Below are 20,884 nucleotides of genomic sequence, written 5' to 3'. Positions count from 1 at the left end.
GGATGGGGCTATGTATCGCCAGATCTTGGCTGACAACCTCCTTCCTTCAGCGAGAGCCCTGAAGATGGGTCGTGGCTGGGTCTTCCAGCATGACAACGACCCAAAGCACACAGCCAAGGCAACTAAAGAGTGGCTCCGTAAGAAGCATCTTAAGGTCCTGGAGTGGCCTAGCCAGTCACCAGATCTGAACCCGATAGAAAATCTATGGAGGGAGCTGAAAGTCCGTGTTGCCCGGCAGCAGCCCCGAAACCTGAAGGCTCTGGAGAAGATCTGCATGGAGGAGTGGGCCAAAATCCCTGCTGCAGTGTGTGCAAACCTTGTCAAGGACTACAGGAAACGTTTGGTATCTGTAATAGCAAACAAAGGTTTCTGTACCAAATATTAAGTTCGATTTTTGTGATGTATCAAATACTTATTTCATGCAATCAAATGCAAATTTATTATTTAAAAATCATACACCGTGATTTTCTGTTTTTTTGTATTAGATTCCGTCCCTCAAAGTTGAAGAGAACTTATGATACAAATTACAGACCTCTACATGCTTTGCAAGTAGGAAAACCAGCAAAATCGGCAGTGTATCAAATACTTGTTCTCCCCACTGTAGATTGACAACTCTTTGAGTGTCAAAATTATTGCTGATTCTCAGATGTACAAATACTTATGAACCCCAGTAAATTAGAAAAAAATATTGAATAATCATAGAATGTAAGTTCCAGATTTTTTTTTTGATTGTGTCTCTAAGTGGAAATGATTCTATGATTAAAATGTCAGACCTCTAACTATTTTCTAAGTGCATGAACTTGCAAAATCAAAAGGGGTGCAACCTTGCAAATATGTCTCCTCCTCACTGTACATACATATGATTTTTAACTTAATTATCACACCTTTAACAAAACAGTTAAGCAAATCCTTGCACAGTGGAGCAGGAAAAAAAATGTTTTATATATTTTCAAATTAAAAGTTTTAATTACAGTAGTGTTGCAACAACTAATCGATTAGAAAAAAAGATTCAAATTAAATTTTGCTGCTTGAAATATTCGTTTAATTAAAGTGGCGTTGTAATGGTTTGTTTTTGAAAGTGTTTGCATTTAGTTTTATTGATTTGGGTGGATACACTGCCCTCCAGTCTGCCTCATTTTACATGGCCAAATCCAGCTGCTCCCTGTTAAGACCAACATAAGCTAGGTTTTTGTTAGTGCTAATGTTTTTTAATGCATTCGTAATTTAGTTTAAAGGTATATTTAGCCAATTTTTGTGGGAATATGTGTCCGAACCATTTTTTAAGAGCATTGTAAAAAAAAACAAAAAACTTTAGTATTTTATAGCATTTAAGCTTTGCTATGTAAGTTGGCCAATTGTTCTTTTGTTGTACATAGATCCTTATTTATTTTTTTAGACCATTTGAGGCTCAGCTCAGTTATTTTAATTTATTATGTTTAACCGATTACTCGATTATTCGAACAGACTAGTTCATCGATTAATCGACTACTAAAATAATCGATAGCTGCAGCCCTAAATTACAGGTTAAAAAATATTAAAAATGTTTAAAAACATTAAATAATCTGAATTCCGTAATCCTCATTCATTTGGTCTACAGAAATTTAGATTGGATTTTATTTTCGCAAAAAACATTTTGTTGATATGCACGATTTTAATGGATCTTTCTGGCCCCAGGCCTTGAGTTTGACACCTGTACTGTACATGGACCCAACATATACATAACATATGAATGAATGAAAACAAGAACAATCAATAATGTTGACCTTTATCGCAGCAAAGGGAAGGCTGTACAATTTCAATTCAATTTTCTCCCCAGATTACTCTGAGCTGTCAAATTAAGCATGCTGACCTGCGTGTGCTGCCGAGATAACGCTACCTGATTTCCACCTGCGTTGTGGCACTCGTAAACGCCGACCACGCCGTCAGCGAAATGCCCAAGTGTGTCGAGGCAGTTCCCGCCTTGCTGCAGGGCCCCAAAAGCGATGTCTTGGTGGTCCGGGACGCTAATCACACGCACAAACACATAAAAAATTTACGATGTAACAGGGCGATAATAATGAACTGCAATACAGTGCGAGAAGACTGTACAGTTATTAAATGGAAACGGTTTTGTGCCACTGCAGCACGCAGCCATGCATACCAAATGAAATAAAGTCATCATCTTACCGCAGCTCAGGGTAGACATTCTCCAGGTACCATTTAAAGGGCTTACAGGCTAAACGCTTCTTCATATCCAACCGACTCTGGATGCTGAGGAAGGCAACCGGGGAAAGAGGATGAGAGGCTTGTCATTCACAGTGAAAACTGATTCTATTATATTAGCAAGCGAGAAGGACTGGAGGAGCCTACGGCTTGACTGCGAAGGGGAAACCAGCATCAAGTGTGACAAAAATGTTTCTAAAACGTCACAAAATATTTAATCCATCTACAGTCTCTCTAAAAGGCTTTTATTGCATAAATAAGCATGGACAAAATGCAATTCAAAAACAATGGTTATCGTTGTAAACTAGAAAACGCAATTTAAAGGGAAATTGCATGGGAATGCTTTCATGCTGGTCGATAAATCCTAGTGGATTTTGGAAAATTCCTTATGATTTTCAGGCAATTACAGACCACTTCCTGTTGATTTATAGTCGCTTTGCATTGATTTTGGAGCATTTTTAGATAAATTCCTGTTGATTTTGGCTCATTTCCTGTAAATTTGGCATCAATTCCTAATACTTGCTGTTGATTTGGCGGCTTTCTGGCTCACTTCCTGTTGATTTCTGGTCACTTCCTCTTAATGTTGCTGCAAATCAAGAGTACTTCCGGTTAATTTCATGTCACTTTCTGTTGCTCTGGGGCATTTCTGGCTCATATCATGTTGATTTTAGAGCATTACCGGGGTACTTCCTTTTGATTTTGGGTTACTTCCTGTTCATTTTGATGGAATCTGACCTTTCAGCCAGATTGCCGGAATTACACCAGCCGAACCGCTAGAACCGCGCTAGCGCAATTCCAACGGCCCAGGCCAGCGGAAACCTGACAACCTGGCCAAAAGGCCAAACTCCGTGCGTTCACCTTAGTCTTAACCCCTTCTACTGACTCCATTTTGAAAGCTGGAAAAAGGCTTCGAAACACAAGTTGACAATTTATTCAGGTCGACAGCGATCATACAGCACAGAGAGACCCAGGCGAGGAAGCAAACTGCATCCATGGTCACCATATCATAAGTCAACAAAAGATTCCTGAGGAACATGACGATTAGTTAAGCATTTTTTTCCACAATTTTTTAAAGGCTCTGGTGAGGCGGGCTGTGGTCCGGAAGGAGGGTGTGTTTAGGCGTTGTTTAGGATTATTGCCTGTTTGTGGATTGGACTGGAGCATTCGGCCGTTACTAATGTCAGGGCAACAAGAGTTAAGGATTTTGCCATCCTGAGCGCCACGTGAGTGCTGAGTGTTCAATTCTCGGTGGCGGGTTCCTCCGTATCAGATGTTCCTTGTGGCAAGACAAGATGTCCCGACATGGACTGTTCGGAAGAGCTGATTGCGTGATTCGGTGGTGCGGACGTGGGCTTGTAGATGTCTTGCCTATCACATGGTTGTCAGCGTCAATCTTGCTCAGTCAACTGCATGACGCGTGCGTTGGGCTTCCGTGGTCAGAAGGCGTCCTGTATCTTTCTGCCCTTATCTGCCCGTTGTCTTGCAAGTTCTAATCATTCCAAGTCCAACTGTTCATAGGCTCAAATATATTTTGTTTGTTTTTCTTAAACTACACAATATATGCTGTTTATTTTATATTGGGTGTGTTAGAGTACTACAAACAGTCAAACAGTTATAATACGAGAAAAGATACTATTCTCTTCAATTTGGAATAACTTCCTTTTCATTTCAGGTCATTTCTAGTTACTTGACTGACTTACGGGTCACTTTCTGGTGATTTTGGGGCGAACGCAAGTCACTTCCTGTACTTTTTGGGACTCTTACTGTTGATTTTGAGGCAAGTCAAGGAAGTTTTTTTTGTCAAAAATAATGACAAACCATGTACGTATATTTTTTGCAGGACTGTGTTGAAAGTTAATAAGAGTAAATGGACACACTTTCATGGGATGTTTTTGTCAAATTTTGATAGAAGCATACGTTTTGGGCAAAAACCTTTGCGGCCATTTTAAAATGTGAGTCTTCTTTGGGGGGTCGAAAAAGACATTTTGCCAGAATCGTAAAAATTAGGGGTGATACCGAAAAAAGCCTGACTCGTGTAAATTTTTGGAACATTTGGAAGTTGGAACGGTGTGAATTGGTGAAAGCGTGTGGGTTGTGGCGAAAAAGTGAACAAAAAAAATCCAGAATTTTGTGTGTGAAGCTCTGCTTTGCAAAGCATCCCCACAATAAGCTCTTACTTTCCATAGGGCACATTTCTCGCCGAAGGAACGGCGGCGTAGTAGAAATTTTTAAACTCATCCATCCACACCTCAGCAGCTCTTCTGGTGTTCCTGAAAAGGAAAGAAAGAATGTAAAAAAAACCACTATGCATTTGATTACAAGTCCAGAATTACCCATTTTGGACAGTCAAGTGGGGTCATGTGTTTATTTTCCAAGTTACTGCTCTCAATGTGCGTTGCCAGGCTAAGCAAAGTGTTGACACGGAGCCCGGGGCTATTCTGCTATATTTACATTCTTTTCTTATGATGTCACAGACAGCTGTTAAATCCCGAGTCAGCAGGATTCACATTCATCACGACAGAGCTATGCATGGGAGCATACATATGGTAACTTAGAAATGCCTTGAGTGCAAAGATGTTACGATTTACCAACAAAACCCCAATATGTCGGCAAACCTACGCAAATTGCATCTGGCAGTGCGACAACAGATGCCGTTTAATATTTGAAAAGAATGGGTTTACTTGAGGACTTCATGCATGAAGCATTTCTTTATAAAGATGAAGCCTGAACATGTTCTTCCTTAACTCACTTGTATCCCGGCAAAGAAGACGATGTACGCCTATGACATTTTTTTCCCTGCGATCGGCCTCGTTGTAACACGCCAGCACAACCTCACGACACGGAAACGACGAGAAGAACAAGCGGAATAGCATCAACTGGGGTCGTCTCCCGTCTCATGGCTCCCTAGGGGGGCCACCAGCAAACATCAAGAGATTGCCTGGCCTTTTCATCCTTGATAAGCAGCTGCCGTGCATATTGAGATAAATGAGATACACCATACGCTCTGACACATTTCATGAACATTCTCCTTGGTTGCATCCTTTTGGCATGTTGTGCTGATGCAGGATAATAAAGAACAACATAACCAAAATCTTCTTCTCAATTGTCATAGTTGACTGATTTTCACATATTGGAGCACTTTGGCATCAGTGCTGGTTAGCACTTATCAAATAGTCACCATTGTTGGTCTACTGTATCTGCAGTTGTCTAAAATATGGCAAAACAGGTATCATTTAGCTACATACTGTTATTTTTAGGGTTGTGACAAAATATCGAAATGGTGATATATCGTGATACTTTGTATCCCAAAAGGTTATCGACATGCTCCTGCCAAGAATCGAGATATCTTTTTAAAAAGGTGTCAGTGTTTTTAAAATAAAAAAAAAAATAAAATAAAATAATTTTTTTAAAAAGGGCACCAGCAGGTTGCGACCAAAATCTTCCACCATAATAGTGTCTCAGGTAACTTTAATGCTGTCATTAACGGTGCTCTACGCCCAATCCATTTAAACTGGGAACATTCGTTCATTCGAAAGAGGACTGCAGCTATCGGTTATTTTAGTAGCCGATTAATCGATGAACTATTTATTTCGAATAATCAAGTACCATAATTTCCCGAATATAAGGCGCACCCGTGTATGACGCGCACCCCAAATTTACTTGGGAAATCTAGGAAAAATTATTGTACCCGTGTATAACGCGCACCCTAATTTTAGCACCAATAAATAGAAGAATACAAGAAAACAGAGCTTGTGTACAGATACAGAAATGTCATTTTACTGACTGGTGAAACACAGCACAAGCGTAGCACATTGGTAGTTCAAAACATTACAGTAAACTGACAATATGGACGGTAATAATATGATCTGACAACTTCTCCAACTTCCCAGGATCCAGGAGAAAACAAAACAGATGTGACTTTTCTTTTAAATGCTGCTGTATAACTTGCTCGTTTCATCATGATGAATAAATGTTTCTTTCATGGATTGATACAGTAAAATAAAAGTGAGGACCGAAGTCGGAAATTGGAAAGAGCGCATCGCTGTAGATGGTAACAAGAGGAACTATTATTATTCTGGTTTGAGTTTCCCGAGGGACAGATATAGTTGACGGACACTGGAAGTCTGTGTTGTGTTACGTTTGTTATGGTCGGAGTTGCCGAGTTGCAATAAACGTTGACTCAAATGAGTTCAAGAAACTAAATTCTGTGCTTTATAAAGAATGAAAAAAGCAGAATTTAACACAGACGAAATAATTCAACCAATTAGAGTGACGTATTACCGAAACAAAACCCTAATGGTCAGAAACGGATCGCCGCATACGTTTTCTTCAACAAAACATGGCCGTGTCAAAAAAAAAAATCTATGTCTGTCTCCATTCCTGTACCCGTGTATAATACGCACCATGATTTTAAAAGTTGATTTTGGGGGAAAAAGTGCGCGCTATATTCGGGAAATTACGGTAATCGGATAAAGAACATAAAAATTTAAAATAACTGAGCTTAGCCTCACACGGTATTTATATATATATATATATATATATACACACATACATTTATATATATAAAAGAGGATCTATGTACAACAAAAGAACAATTGACTAATTTACATAGCAAGAGTCTGCTAGCTTAAATGCTATAAATTGCTAACGCTTTTTTACAATACTCTTAACAAATGGCTCAGACACATATTCCCACAAAAATGCCTAAATATACTTTTAAACTCAATTACGAATGCATTCAAAAAAATCATTAGCTCAAACAAAAACTTAGCTTATGTTGGTCTTAACAGGGAGCAGATGGATTCGGCCATGTGAAATGAGGTAGACTAGAGGGCCGCGTATCCACCCAAATCAATGAAAATAAATGCAAACACTTTTAAAACAATCCATTACAACGCCACTTTAATTAAACGAATACTCGAAGCAACAAAATTTAATTTGAGTCTTTTTTTCTCATCGAATACTCGAGTTAATCGATTAATTGTTGCAGCACTAATTCGACACCGGAGCATTCGCAGTCATTCTGTCCGATTTTTCGGGGCATTTACAGGTCACTTGCTGTTCATTTACAGGTCATTTCCTGTTGAGTTTGAGTCACTACCTAATCATTTGGGTGATTCCCAGGTCACTTCCTGTTCTGTAACGCAAAATAAACAGGAAGTGACCCACAAAATACCCCCAAATAAACAGGAAGTAACTGAAAATCAACAGGTAAAATTTTACACAAATCTTTTAATAGAATTATCGGCTTTACATTATCGGTTAACGGCTGGAACGAGGAGGAATTTATCGGTTATTGGTTGCAAAATGTATTATCGTGCATCACTAGTTGTCGATTAACCGATTAATCGTTGGCAGGCATTATGCAAATTTAACTGAATGAACTAGTGTAAAATGATTTTTTTGGGGCCTTTGAGACAATTTTCCCAAAGAAATAGATTCCCATAATTTATGATGTCACGTAATTTAATTATTACGAGTATGACAATATTAACCTTCGACTTGAGTTTTGCTCATTTGGGGGGAGGTGGGGGTTACAAAACTTCCTCCCAAAAATTCTTCAGCCTCAAAAAATGGGTGTTAACTCATTTGCTGCCATTGGAGTGGTTGAATTATGTTTACACTTGTAGGGCGGGCAAGAACTTTGACAATTTTAACCCTTGAACCTGTACCCCTCCTGAAATTGTATGTTGGAGTTGAAAGTTCACCGTACAGAATGCAAGAATCAGTTCTCCGGTTGAAGTGACAGGTTCAAACTTGCAGTCCTAGTATTTCCCACCCACTAAACGGACTGTAAATGCCTCACTCTTCACATCTTCAATTATTCAACACAGCAACCCTACGCTGCCAAAAAATACCATTCATTACGCTCATATAATGAGGTGAGAAAATCTTAATGACTTTCTAATGTAGGTGTGCATGTTTCTGTTGGATATTAGAATGTAATTGAATGTTGGTCTTCAGCAGCCAACACATTAACAACTAATGAAATCACTCCCCAACGCGACAATGTTGACTACCTTAAATGTTTTGATGCGGGTCATTAAAGTGAGACGCTATAATTGGTAGTCTATCGTGTGTGTGTCACCTTGCAAAGACAGTGCCGCTGCCTCCAGGGAAGGTATAGGGGTGCTGCTTCCTGAAAACGTGCCCGACTCGGCTGCACGGGATGATTTCCAGACTTCCGCCGCACTGCCACACGCGAAATGAGATTTCTGAAACACAACACAGGCGAGCCCGTAAACAGACATGAGATTATGCAATGAGTTATCAACGCCGCGTTCAAGTCTTCAGCGTGGCACCAGTGTCACGTTCTTTCGTCGCCATTCTCGTCTTCTGAATACGTGATAAAACAAGTGTGCGAATTGGCAATCTCGCTTCATTAAAAATCCCATTAAATAAAAATGCATCTTTCTGACAGCTGTGTGCTGGAAACCAATTCCCAACGCAATTTGAAGGAAATTAAGAGGGAGATAGACTTTATGGTATTATGTAGGGATGAACTATAACAGGGAGGGTGAGCCTGGGCCACACTCCAAAAAAGTAGAAAGCATTCCTAGATGAGTGGAAAGGGGGTGCTAATCCCATATGTTCTCATAGGGGAGGCCGGGTTAATTAGTGCTGTGGTAATTTTTGCAAAACTACTTAAATCTGTGGGTGTCATTGACAGCAAGAGATGTCCAATCCATTTTAACTGGGAAGGGATATCGATCGCTTCCAGCCACATCTAGTTTAAATGAATTGGACGTCTATTGTCGTTAAAGGTGCTATGAAATATAACAGCAAGTGACCATAAAATGATACTATTTTTGACACAAATCCATCAAGAAATGTGATACAAAAGGCTTAATAATAAAAGTACATTCTAATTACCGTATTTTTCGGACTACAAGTCGCAGTTTTTTTTCATATTTTGGTTTGGGGTTGCGACCTATACTCTGGAGCGACTTATGTGTGAAATTATTAACACATTATTATACCATTTCACATGTTGTTTTGGAGTGACACTGATGGTTTGGTAAACTTGTTAGCATGTTCTTTATCCTATAGTTATCTGAATAACTCATAATAGCTATGTTACGTTAACATACCGGCCACGTTCACATTTCGTTGTTCATGCATCACGTAACAATATCATACTGTACACTTATTCAGCAAGTTTTTCTCTATTGTATTTTTATTTTGAATTGGCTTTTAAGATGACACAGCTGTTCTATGTGTTGGATTTTATCAAGTAAATTTCCCCCAAAAATGCGACTTATACTGCGGTGCGACTTATATAGGTTTTTTTGCTCTTCGTTGGGCATTTTATGGTTGGTGCGACTTATACTCAGGCGGACTTATAGTCTGAAAAATACGGTAGTCTTTTTTTCTCATCTGCCTTGACCCTGCCCACTACAAAAAAACTCCATACAGTTGATGTCACAACCAGAATGAGCTGCAAATTTTTGCAGTTTGCTATCAAAAGGCTTTCCATTTTGTTGTTGCCGTGTGACCACTCTGTCTTTCTGTCAACATGTACCAAGCTAGCGCAGCACTTGAAAGCTAGTCATGATCATCAATTCTGTTTGTGATGTCACAACCAGAATTGATGAAGGAAAAGCAGGTGCTCCCCGAGCAACATGGAGACACTTTGAAGCATACCAAAGCTATTTTACGGCTACAAATGAAGAATAAACAGGTGTCCCAAGACTTTGCCCACGACATATGAAAGAAAACACTGTCACACAACTGACAAAAGGTTTTAACAAGCGTCAACGGTGTTTTGACTTAAAGCTGCACTTACTGACATTTGCATTGGCTGCACTCACCCAGATTTTCTCCTCCCCAAACATCCATCATCATGTCATATTTCCCCAAAAGCTCAAAGTATTCCTTATCCATGACAAACAGACCTCCTGCTATCATGGGAGTCCTGGGGAAGTTGGGTCAGAGATAAATGAATGATCTTAGTAGTTGCCAGCAAGAATGTTACACAGTAGTAGGTAAGTGTTTTCATGGTGTGAGGGTTTGGTGTTAGTGAATGTCTTACTTTATGGGGGCAATAGGGTTGCCTTGTCTTGCTCGTCTCTGGTCCAGAGTCATGTAATCCCATTTAAATACCAAATTCCAGTCGAAACCTGTGCACAGATATTGCATTGTTAAAGTAGCAGTTTGTTGAGCATACAGTGGTGATTTAAGATGACCCTAAGCACGCTCGTAATTTAAAAACGCAAAAATCATTTTTCATTCTTCAGAGATTATATATATATCTGTGAGTACTATTAGGCGAGGTTCATACCGCAGGTCTTAATGCACAATTCCGATTTTTTGTCATATCCGTTTTTTTGGTGTGCCCGTTCAGACTGCCTTTGTCCATTGAGCCGGTCCAAGTATCACGCATGCGCAATAATTCGCAGTCCGAGATGCCCTGTGCCAACTAACCTGAATGCGCAGGAGCATCAAAACAAATGCTGGCTCAACAGCATTCTGGGGACATCCTATTTTGATTTCCAAAAAGATGACAAAAAACACACCTAAATAATCCCCGTTTAGTTCTATATTCAAAGTTTATATGGATTAATAGCATGCACACACTGACGCACCCATATGCCGAACAGACAGTTTGCCCTGACTCTCTGCAGTGTAAGCAATCTTGAAATATTGCTAATTTGGAGAACAGATAACCCCCATTTTATTTTTTTTATGACTCTTGTCAACCTCGTCTATTCCCTAAAAGCCACATTCAAACTGGGTGCTAACGCTAATCCACAGCTCCATCGCTAACGTAGCGCCATGTCTCTCTCGCTCTTTGCTGACGTAATTGCTGCATGAACTCCGGTTTGGGGGACTTCACAGTTCAGACCGCAGAAACATTCTGGAAAAATATGGCCCAGATCGGATTTTAACCATATACGAAAGTGACCTAGATCGGATTTGAAATGGTCCACTGTTATGCGACCTGTCCCATTTAGACCGTCGAGTTAATGCCTGACTCGAGTCGGGAAAACGCCAAAAAAAACGGATTTCTGCATTAAGACCTGCGGTAGGAACCTAGCCTTAGATTGACTATATACTGTATGTTGCTATGCCGATTATGTTCATTAGTTTTTGCTTTATCCCTTAATAGGGCACTCATTTAACTCAACTTTCGAGTGCCATTGGAGGCAATAACCAGAATTCTTTTGTTTTTAATAATTTTAACCCTTTATTGCCAAATTTATCACATTTGATACACCTAAAATGTCATGATTTTGAGAGCAATTCAGAATTTTGACATTTCTTTTTGGAAAAAAAATGATGGATGCAAGTCAACACATGCATCTGCAGGTTCCATGAGAAAAAAAAAACAGGATTTAGCTAGGGTTATAGATATTAGATCCATTATTACACATATTAATTTTGACATTTATTTTTGCAAATTTGAATAAAAGGTTTCATTAGGACCTAATTTTTCTAATTTTGGAAAACTCTGATGATTGCTTCATGTTGCAGGTCTTTAAGGGTTAATTTAGCTAATTTTTAATTAATATTTTGGTAATTAATAAATGTATTCATGGAACAGTATATTAAAATAATACAAAAAAATACAATAGTGATTATTAATGAAACAAGTTCAAAATGAACTACGACCATCCGGCTCACTCCCTTAATGTTTCTCTAGCCCAGAGACATGAAAAGCACAAGCGAAGAGCGTGCATGACCTCTACTGGCTAACTCTGAAACTACAGGCAACAATAAGCCCTGAAAATAATTTAACACAGTTAATCAGCCCTGGGGCAAAAGAATTAAAAATTTGAATATACCTACCATTTTTCATTGTGATTCGTCATCGAATAACAGAAGAGCAGTAATTTTTATTTTGAAACTATTTTATATAATTTAATAAATATAACATTATTAAAATTTAAATCTGATAAATCAGCTTTGGGACCAAAAATAAATAAGCATCGTTGCGTAAACATCTCTACAATATGCCTATCAAAATGGCATTCTTATCGGTCCACTAATAACGGAGGAGTAGCAATTTTAGTTAGTGTCCTTAACAAGAAGAACAAACCAAGCAAGTTTTTGAGACCTATAAATACAGTATATATAGAATTTGAGATCTGGTGTTCACAGATGTGGACATGTCGTATAAAGGGTTAGAGGTTATTCTTTAGAGTTGCAATACCTTTAATATTTGATAATCCATCACTAGCTAAAGAAAAGCTACAATGGGTGATTGTTTTAATGTGTTATTCTCTTTGTTGCATGTTTGGTTGTTTAGTCGACAGTAAACTTAAACTGGGTGACGAACCGAGAGCCGATCAAAAGCTTCGTTTCACTGGGAAAGCTTCCCATTTTCTTATGTTTGCTTAGTCACCAGAATGATTTGAGAGAAGAGCATGCTGAGTGTGCCTAACAACCACTTTTTAGGGCATTGGATCAGAGCAGCTGAAAAAGCCAGAGAGTATACTTGACTCCAAAAGCATCACAAAGCTGCCTCGTTGAGGACGCGCTTACTCTCTCCTCTTTAATTGTGCACTATACCTCCTTTGAGATCAGCGGAAGCTCCCACATACTGGAAGTTGTCCATGTTGATGACATCAATTATGGGAGAAACCACTCTGGTCTTATCCTGAAAAAAGAAGACAGAGGAAACATAATTAACTTTCTGTCTAGGTGAACGGTAATATTCGTAGTACACCATTAGTATACTAATTTTGTGTTTATTAGGTGAAAGGGTTCATTCTCGTAACCTTTTCCTCACTATTTAACATCCTATTTCCACAATACTTTCACTTACTTTAAAATCAATCACAAAAATTGATCGACTTGGCAAATTCAGTCAAACTACACTATAGCAAATACACTGCTGGCCAAAAGTATTGGCACTCCTGCAATTCTGTCAAATAATGCTCAATTTCTCCCAGAAAATGACTGCAATTACAAATGTTTTGGTAGTAATATCTCAATTTATTTCGCTTGCAATGAAAAAACACAAAAGCGAATGGGAAAAAAAAATCATTATCATTTTACACAAACTCTAAAAATGGGCCGGACAAAAGTATTGGCACTCTCGACCTAATACTTGGTAGCACAACCTTTAGACAAAATAACTGCGAACAACCGCTTCTCTTATCCATCAATGAGGTTCTTACAATGCTCTGCTGGGATTTTAGACCATACTTCTTTGGCCAGCTGCTCCAGGTCTCTGATTTGAAGGGTGACTTCTCAAAACTGCCATTTTCAGATCTCTCCACAGGTGTTCTATAGGATTCAGGTCTGGACTCATTGCTGGCCACTTTAGAAGTCTCCAGTGCTTTCCCTGAAACCGTTTTCTAGTGCTTTTTGAAGTGTGTCCTGCTGGAAGACCCATGACCTCTGCGGGAGATCCAGCTTTCTCACACTGCGCAGTACATTATGCTGCAAAATTTGTTGGTATTCTTCAGAATTCATAATGCCATGCACACGGTCAAGCAGTCCAGTGCCAGAGGCAGTGAAGCAACCCCAAAACATCAGGGAACTGCCGCAATGTTTGACTGTGGGGACCGTGTTTATTCTTTGAAGGCCCTGTTTTTTTCTGTAAACTCTATGTTGATGCCTTTTCCCAAAAAGCTCTACTTATGTCTCATCTGATCAGAGAGCATTTCCAAAATGGTTATGGGTTTCTTAGATAAGTTTTGGCAAAACTCAAGCCAGGCTTTTTTATATCTCTGGGTCAGAAGTGGGGTCTTCCTTGGTATCCTACCATTGAGTCCCTTTTCATTCAGACGCCGACAGATAGTATAGGTTGACACTGTTGTACCCTCGGACTGCAGGACAGCTTGAACTTGTTCGGATGTTAGTCAAGGTTCTTTATCCACCGTGAACACAATCTTTTGTTGAAATCTCTCGTCAATTTTTCTTTTCCGTCCACATCTAGGGAGGTTAGCCACAGTGCCATGAGCTTTACACTTATTGATGACACTGCGCACGGTAGACACAGGAACATTCAGGTCTTTGGAGATGGACTCGCAGCCTTGAGATTGCCCATGCTTCCTCACTATTTTGCTTCTCAAATCCTCAGACAGTTCTTTGGTCTTCTTTTCACCATGCTTAATGTGGCACACAAGGACACAGGACAGAGGCTGAGTCAACTTTAATCCATTTTAACTGGCTGCAAGTGTGATTTAATTATCGCCACTACCTGTTATGTGCCACAGGCAAGTAACAGGTGCAGTTAATTACATAAATCAGAGAAGCATCACGTGATTTTTCAAAGGGTGCCAATACTTTTGTCTAGAGCTGAAACGAGTACTCGAGCAACTCGAGTAACTCGAGTTTAAAAACTGATCCGAGTAATTTTATTCACCTTGAGTAATCGTTTATTTTGACAGCTCTAAGCATCACATTTTGCTAGGACTACTTTTAATGCGGGACAACGCGCTGTCACGTGCGGAGAGGAAGAAGGGGAAAAAAAAAAAAAACTTACCGCAGCCGACAGCCGCCACAAACGACGCCGACGTTGCTAAATACTAGCCCGCACAATGCTACATTGGTAACAGGCAGCGTCTGGCGCGTCTCATAGAGATCACATGTATGTTGAACTAGATGCGAAATGACAGACTCGGCCGCGTCTGGGCAGCGTTTGTAAACAGCCGCCATCTTAAAGCAGTACAGCGCTAAGCGCTAATAAAGAGCGCTAAGCGCTAATAAATAAGATTAACGTTACTGTCGCTACTAGCTCACGGAACGTTAGCCCTGCGGAGGGCTAGGTTTCAATTAATTATGACCACTGTCGATGCGTGGCTAACGTGTCTTACATACAGGCTTTAACATAACATAGCATTGTGGAGTGATGAGGGTGTAAAATAAAAACTTAATCATGCTAACTATCAATTTTAGCTCAGTAGTCATTGCTGGATAAAACACCAAGTAGCACTGGTCCCTAATGTGCTCCAATACAGCCTGTATCATACATTTATTTTGAACACTGCAAAAACTCAAAATCCTATCAGGACTTACAGTTTAGACTAACTTAAAACTTAGCTAGAATTTAAAAATGGCTTGACACAAAGAGAAATTCAATTGAAAAAAATCCTAACTTTTAAGTGATGTGTGTTATCAAGCGTAACGGCATTTTTAGGTAAGATATATATATATATATTAATAAGATCTAAAAGTTTTTTGAGTGAAAGCAGTGAATTAGTCTTTTTTTAAAATTCTAGTTACACCTGAGATGCAATTGTTGGCTGTTTTCAACAATATACAACGAAAATAAAGACATTGATTGACTGAAAATGGTTCAAGATTAGATGAAATGTCTTGTTTTCTCATGTATATGTATAATTGCTCTTCACCTAAAAATATATTTGTTTTATCCGATTACTCGATTAATCGATAGAATTTTCAGTCGATTACTCGATTACTAAAATATTCGATAGCTGCAGCCCTACTTTTGTCTGGCCCATTTTTGGAGTTTTGTGTAAAATGATGATGATTTAATTTTTTTCCCATTCTCTTTTGTGTTTTTTCATTGTAAGAAAAATAAATGAAGATATTACTACCAAAGCATTTGTAATTGCAATTATTTTCTGGGAGAAATTGAGCCAGCAGTGTAAAATTAACCAGTCATAAACAGAAAAAAGCTTTAAAAAGTCCTCCATTCCCTTCCAATTTGAAAGACAAAACAGTTTCTATCCAATATCAATAAATAATTTCCACATTGTTAAAACGTGAGAATTCACTTCTAGATTCAGTAATAACAAATTGGTGATGTAATTGTTTTAAACAGTCAATTAATTTCTAATCTAATGAAGACCAGTCATTTATCATTTATTAATGCTAACTTTTTTGTTTTCAAGCTCATGTAAACATTTTAAAGCAACCATCATAATAAGAAACTACTCAGATAAAGCAAATGAATAAATATCACACTTTCATTTTGATACCAAACAACTCCATTTCTCTTGTACATAAATGTGAAATTGCAAAGATTACTGAACATAATGGCGACTCCGCGGGTGTATGCTGGACCTCTGACCTCTTTGTATATTGAGGGATAGAAAAATCTTTCTGCCGATATAAATAAGCACACAATGCGATGAAGCAATTGGCAGCACTGTGATGCAGCATATTTCTAAGATTCTGAGAGGCAGCAAGGAAACAAAAACACCTCCACCCTGAAATTATTCCAGTGTGTTTAGTGACATTTTGAGGGCGTTAGTGGCAAGGATAGTGTATTTTTCCTAAAAGTGGAGACAGATGCCTGAAAGTAGGCCAGATGATGGGATTTTACACCCATTCAACCCACATGAAAAAGTGTATCATCACAGTTTTAACAGCAACTTAAAAGAATATAAAGATCATGTAAGTTAGACCCTTGAGGATACTGTATATCATTTTTAAACACTCCAAATAAAGTAGTCGCAAGCTTTCTACATCAGTCAATAAACATAATAACACAGTAGAGTACCATGTTCCGCCCATTCGAGTCAGGGCTGCATCTATATAATATACTGCAACTAATTCATTTAACCTGATAGGACTAGCTGTGATTGCGCATTTTTCAATAGCATTGACGGCACTCAACATCCAAGCAGTTTTGGCCTGGAGGATTGGTAGCGATCACGGCATGCGCACATTAGAGCAGGGCGGTAAACCGAAAATTTACCGGCACCGAAATTCTTCACGATGACCGGCGTAATTTTGACCATGTCGGTAAATTCGGTAATTTAATAAAACAAGGAAATATTGTCTTTTCATTCCGTTTTGACGCTGTGTTGTTCGGCTATGTTCATTCCCCTGTAAGAAAGCAGACAGTGTGCTTACGTATGGAGACACGTGGTTTTCAGGAAGCCAAACAAACAGAAGCCCGGTAGGCTAACGCTAGCGGCTAACGCCACAAGTAAACGGGATGGAGTCGGGCTTAAGTTAGCTTCGCCAAACTTTCACCCGACATTAAGTACCGTATTTTTCGGACTATAAGTCGCACCTGAGTATAAGTCGCACTAGCCATGAAATGCCCAACAAAGAGGAAAAAAACATGTATAAGTCGCACCAGAGTATAAGTCGCATTTTTGGGGGAAAATTACTTGATTAAATCCAACACAGAGAACAGATATGTCATCTTGAAAGGCAATTTAAAATAAAAATACAATAGAGAAAAACATGCTGAATATGTGTACAGTATGATAATGTTACATGATGCATGAACAACGAAATGCGAACGTGTCCGGTATGGTAACGTAACATAGCTATTAAGACTTATTCAGATTGCTATAGCATAAAGAACATGCTAGCAAGTTTACCAAACCATTAGCGTCTCTCCAAAACACAAAAATAACATGTGCAATTATATAATAACGTGTTAAAATTTCACACATAAGTCGCTCCAGAGTATAAGTCGCACCCCCAGCCAAACTATGAAATAAAACTGCGACTTATAGTCCGAAAAATACGGTAAACTCTTGTCAGGTTCCAGACGGGCTTTCACCTGCTGTCCTCCCTGGTTCTCACGATATCAGGAGAGGATGCTTTCAGTGCTGTCTTCTGGTAGCCAAGCCACAGGCTAGAGCAGGGCAGTAAACCGAAAATTTACCGTCACCGAAATTCTTAACGATGACCGACGTAATTTTGACCATGTCGGTAAATTCGGTAAATTAATAAAACAAGAAAATATAGTCTTTTCATCCCGCTTTGATTCTGTGTTGTTCGTCTATGTTCATTCCCCTTTAAGAAAGCAGTGAATGTGCTTACGTAGAGAGTCACGTGATCATCAGGAAGCCAATCAAACAAAAGCCCGGTAAGCTAACGCTAGCAGCTAACGCTACAAGCAAAACGTGATGGAGTGTGGCTTAAGGGAGGTTCACCAAACTTTCAACCGACATTTAGTAGACTCTTGGTGGCATCCAGACGGGCTTTCACCCGCTGTCCTCCTTTGTTCTCACGATTTCCGGAGATGGTGCTTTCAGTGCTTTCTACTGGTAGCCAGGCTAACGCTAGCTAGCGGCTAACGCTACAAATGAACGTTATGGAGTCGGATAGCGGCTCTAACCTTGTCGAAACGGCTGAACTTAATGAGTGGATTGGGCACGGACTGCATCTAGCAATTACTATGTGGCGTTATTTTGTATCTGTCTGTGTGTGATTCCTCTGATAGCTTTTGTGATGGTAAAGCATTCAGCATAAAGTACAATCCAACGGCAAAACTTATAATGACCGAGAAATGGCCCCAGCTATTTTTATTGTGCGTGCATTTATTAAAAAATGCACTGGGGGGAAAAAAACCCTTAAACCATAAAGTAAACACTTGTATTTAATAATTATGTCACAGCAGCCATTAACAATAAGTTGTCTTTTTGAAGTGTACTGTTCAAGCTGCAAGTCATTTGTGTTACAATTACATGTTTGCACAGGCATATTGATTTTGACAATGTACATTGTTCAAGTCATACACGCTGTTATAAATGTTCATACTTGAATTCTTATTGCTTACAATACATTTTTATAAACTTAATGTTTAGACTGCATGTACAATTGTTAAATACAGTATATCAAATTGAATGCTGGTAAATAAATCAACAAGAAATAGTTCATCTGTATTTCATGCATTGATTCAGATTTTCAAATTATATAACAGTCCGCTTGGGCGAATTTATCGTCATTTATCGTTATCGAGATAAATCTGCTCAATTTATCGTGATACATGTTTAAGGCCATATCGCCCAGCCCTACCACAGGCTAACGCTAGCGGCTAACAGCGGCTACAAATGAACGTGAAAGAGTCGGATAGGGGCTCTAATCTTGTCGAAACGGCTGAAATTAATGAGTGGACTGGGCATGGACTTCATGTAGCAATCATCGTGTCGCGTTATTTGGCATCTCTGTGTGATTTCTCTGCATAAACTCAGCATAAAGTATAATCCAACAGTGAAGCCTGTATATAATATGACAGTTTAATGGCCACAGCTATTTTTCTGTATGTGTTTGCTTTATTCTGCCATCATAAAACCTTAAATGTTTCATTGGCATCAGAGCAATACAGCTTTAATCTGGTTGTGTCTGTGTGGGGGTGCATGTATTAAAAAATGTTTCGGGAAAAAAAAAAAACCTGAAACCTTGACGTAAACACTTGTGTTGAATAATTATGTCACAGCAGCCATTACCAATAAGTTGTCTGAAGTGTACTGTTAAAGCTGCAAGTCATTTGTGTTAGAATGACGTTTGCACAGTCGTCATATTGATTTTTATAATGTTGTACATTTTTCAAGTCATACAAGCTGTTATAAATGTTCACACTAGAATTCTTATTGTTTACAAGATTTTTTTTAATACTTAATGTTTAGACTGCATGTGCAATTGTTAAATTGAAAGCTGGTTAAATAAATTTAACGAGAAACGGTTAATTTGTATTCCATGCATTGATTCAAATTTTCAAATTGTATAACAGTCCCCTTGGGCGAATTTATCGTCATTTATCGTTATCGAGGTAAATCTGCTCAATTAATCGTGATACGTACTTAAGGCCATATCGTCCAGCCCTAGCGCACATACATGGTAATGTGTGTGTTTGTACCCACGTACCTCAGCTACTCTCTCCAAGAGTGGCTCAAGCCAGTGGTCATTGCATTCACAGTGGGAGTCCAGGAAGGTGAGGACTGGCGCCGTGGCAGCATCTGCACCACGAACCCTCGAGCGCATCAGTCCTGAAAGAAATTTTGGTTACCAAAACCACATGCAAAATGTTTCTCTATGACAGAGCATTTACATCCCAAGCAGCAGGCTGGCACTCAATATCAAAGCAAGAACATTACCCAGAGGTTTGTACCGAGATGAAAAAATGAAAACACCCCCCATCTAATTACCTTCTCTGCGGTCGTTTCTCAGCACGCGAACTTTCTCCATCTTGCCCAGGAGTGCTCCATCCTCCGCTGTAACGAAGACATTAAAAAATGTAATATACACTATGTGTCAGAATGGGCATTTGTTAAAACGTTTCAGTGAACGTTCTGTACAAAAAAAACACAAAAAAAACAAGCCCTATTCATGTCCATTGGAAAAAAATTACAAATTGTAAATCTGACATCGTTCACAAATAAATATACAGTATTATATACTGAAATATACAGTATTATATTTTATATATATATATATATATATACAGTGATACCTCAGCTCACAAACATAATTGGTTCCCAGAAAGTGTGTGTAAGGCGAAAAGTTCGTCTTCCGAACATTTATTTCCCACAAGAAACCATTAAAATGAGAATAATCCGTTCCCAGGTCCCCATAAAACATAAATTTCTACTAAATAAGCCTTAAAACTACACAAAAATATACCTTATTTTCTTTAATGTCTTCTTAGGCTTAACACTAGCCTGTGGTGGGGTCTTTTTCGGTCCCATAATAGCAAAAGTACACTCAATATGGTCCAAAATGTCTATCAAACACAAACCACGTCCGCACTCAACGAAAGGGAGGGGACGAACTGGGACGCTGTGAGCGTGCGTCAGCTTCTCGTGGCGCTGTTCGACCGCGTGGTTTGGTCCGTCCGCCGAAAACTAGTTCGTCAGCAGAGACTATATGCTCGCGAATTTAATGTTCTTGAGGCGAAAAGTTCGTGGGCTTAAGCGTTCGTGAGCTGAGGTATCACTGTATAAATATATATATATATATATATATATATATATATATATATATATATATATATATATATATACGTATACTGTAAATGCGT

General features: G+C 38.9%; 1 protein-coding gene across 1 annotated transcript in view; it reads right to left on the bottom strand.

Moving 5' to 3' along the window:
- The window catches only part of galnt2 (UDP-N-acetyl-alpha-D-galactosamine:polypeptide N-acetylgalactosaminyltransferase 2), a 146,225-nt gene that overhangs the window by 32,373 nt on the left and 92,968 nt on the right, over positions 1-20,884 (bottom strand). Inside the window, exons 6-14 of the mRNA XM_057852322.1 lie at positions 20,013-20,078; positions 19,732-19,853; positions 12,715-12,802; positions 10,235-10,322; positions 10,014-10,117; positions 8,291-8,417; positions 4,380-4,472; positions 2,167-2,250; positions 1,877-2,003 (exon numbers count right to left, since the gene is read on the bottom strand). Coding sequence (XP_057708305.1) covers positions 1,877-2,003; positions 2,167-2,250; positions 4,380-4,472; positions 8,291-8,417; positions 10,014-10,117; positions 10,235-10,322; positions 12,715-12,802; positions 19,732-19,853; positions 20,013-20,078 — 899 coding nt within the window. The remainder of the gene's footprint in view (positions 1-1,876; positions 2,004-2,166; positions 2,251-4,379; positions 4,473-8,290; positions 8,418-10,013; positions 10,118-10,234; positions 10,323-12,714; positions 12,803-19,731; positions 19,854-20,012; positions 20,079-20,884) is intronic.

This window comes from Corythoichthys intestinalis, chromosome 1, assembly GCF_030265065.1.
Source record: "Corythoichthys intestinalis isolate RoL2023-P3 chromosome 1, ASM3026506v1, whole genome shotgun sequence".
Taxonomy (NCBI): Eukaryota; Metazoa; Chordata; class Actinopteri; order Syngnathiformes; family Syngnathidae; genus Corythoichthys; species Corythoichthys intestinalis.
Note: the sequence above shows the minus strand (reverse complement) of the source record. Positions and strands in the feature narration are given on the sequence as shown.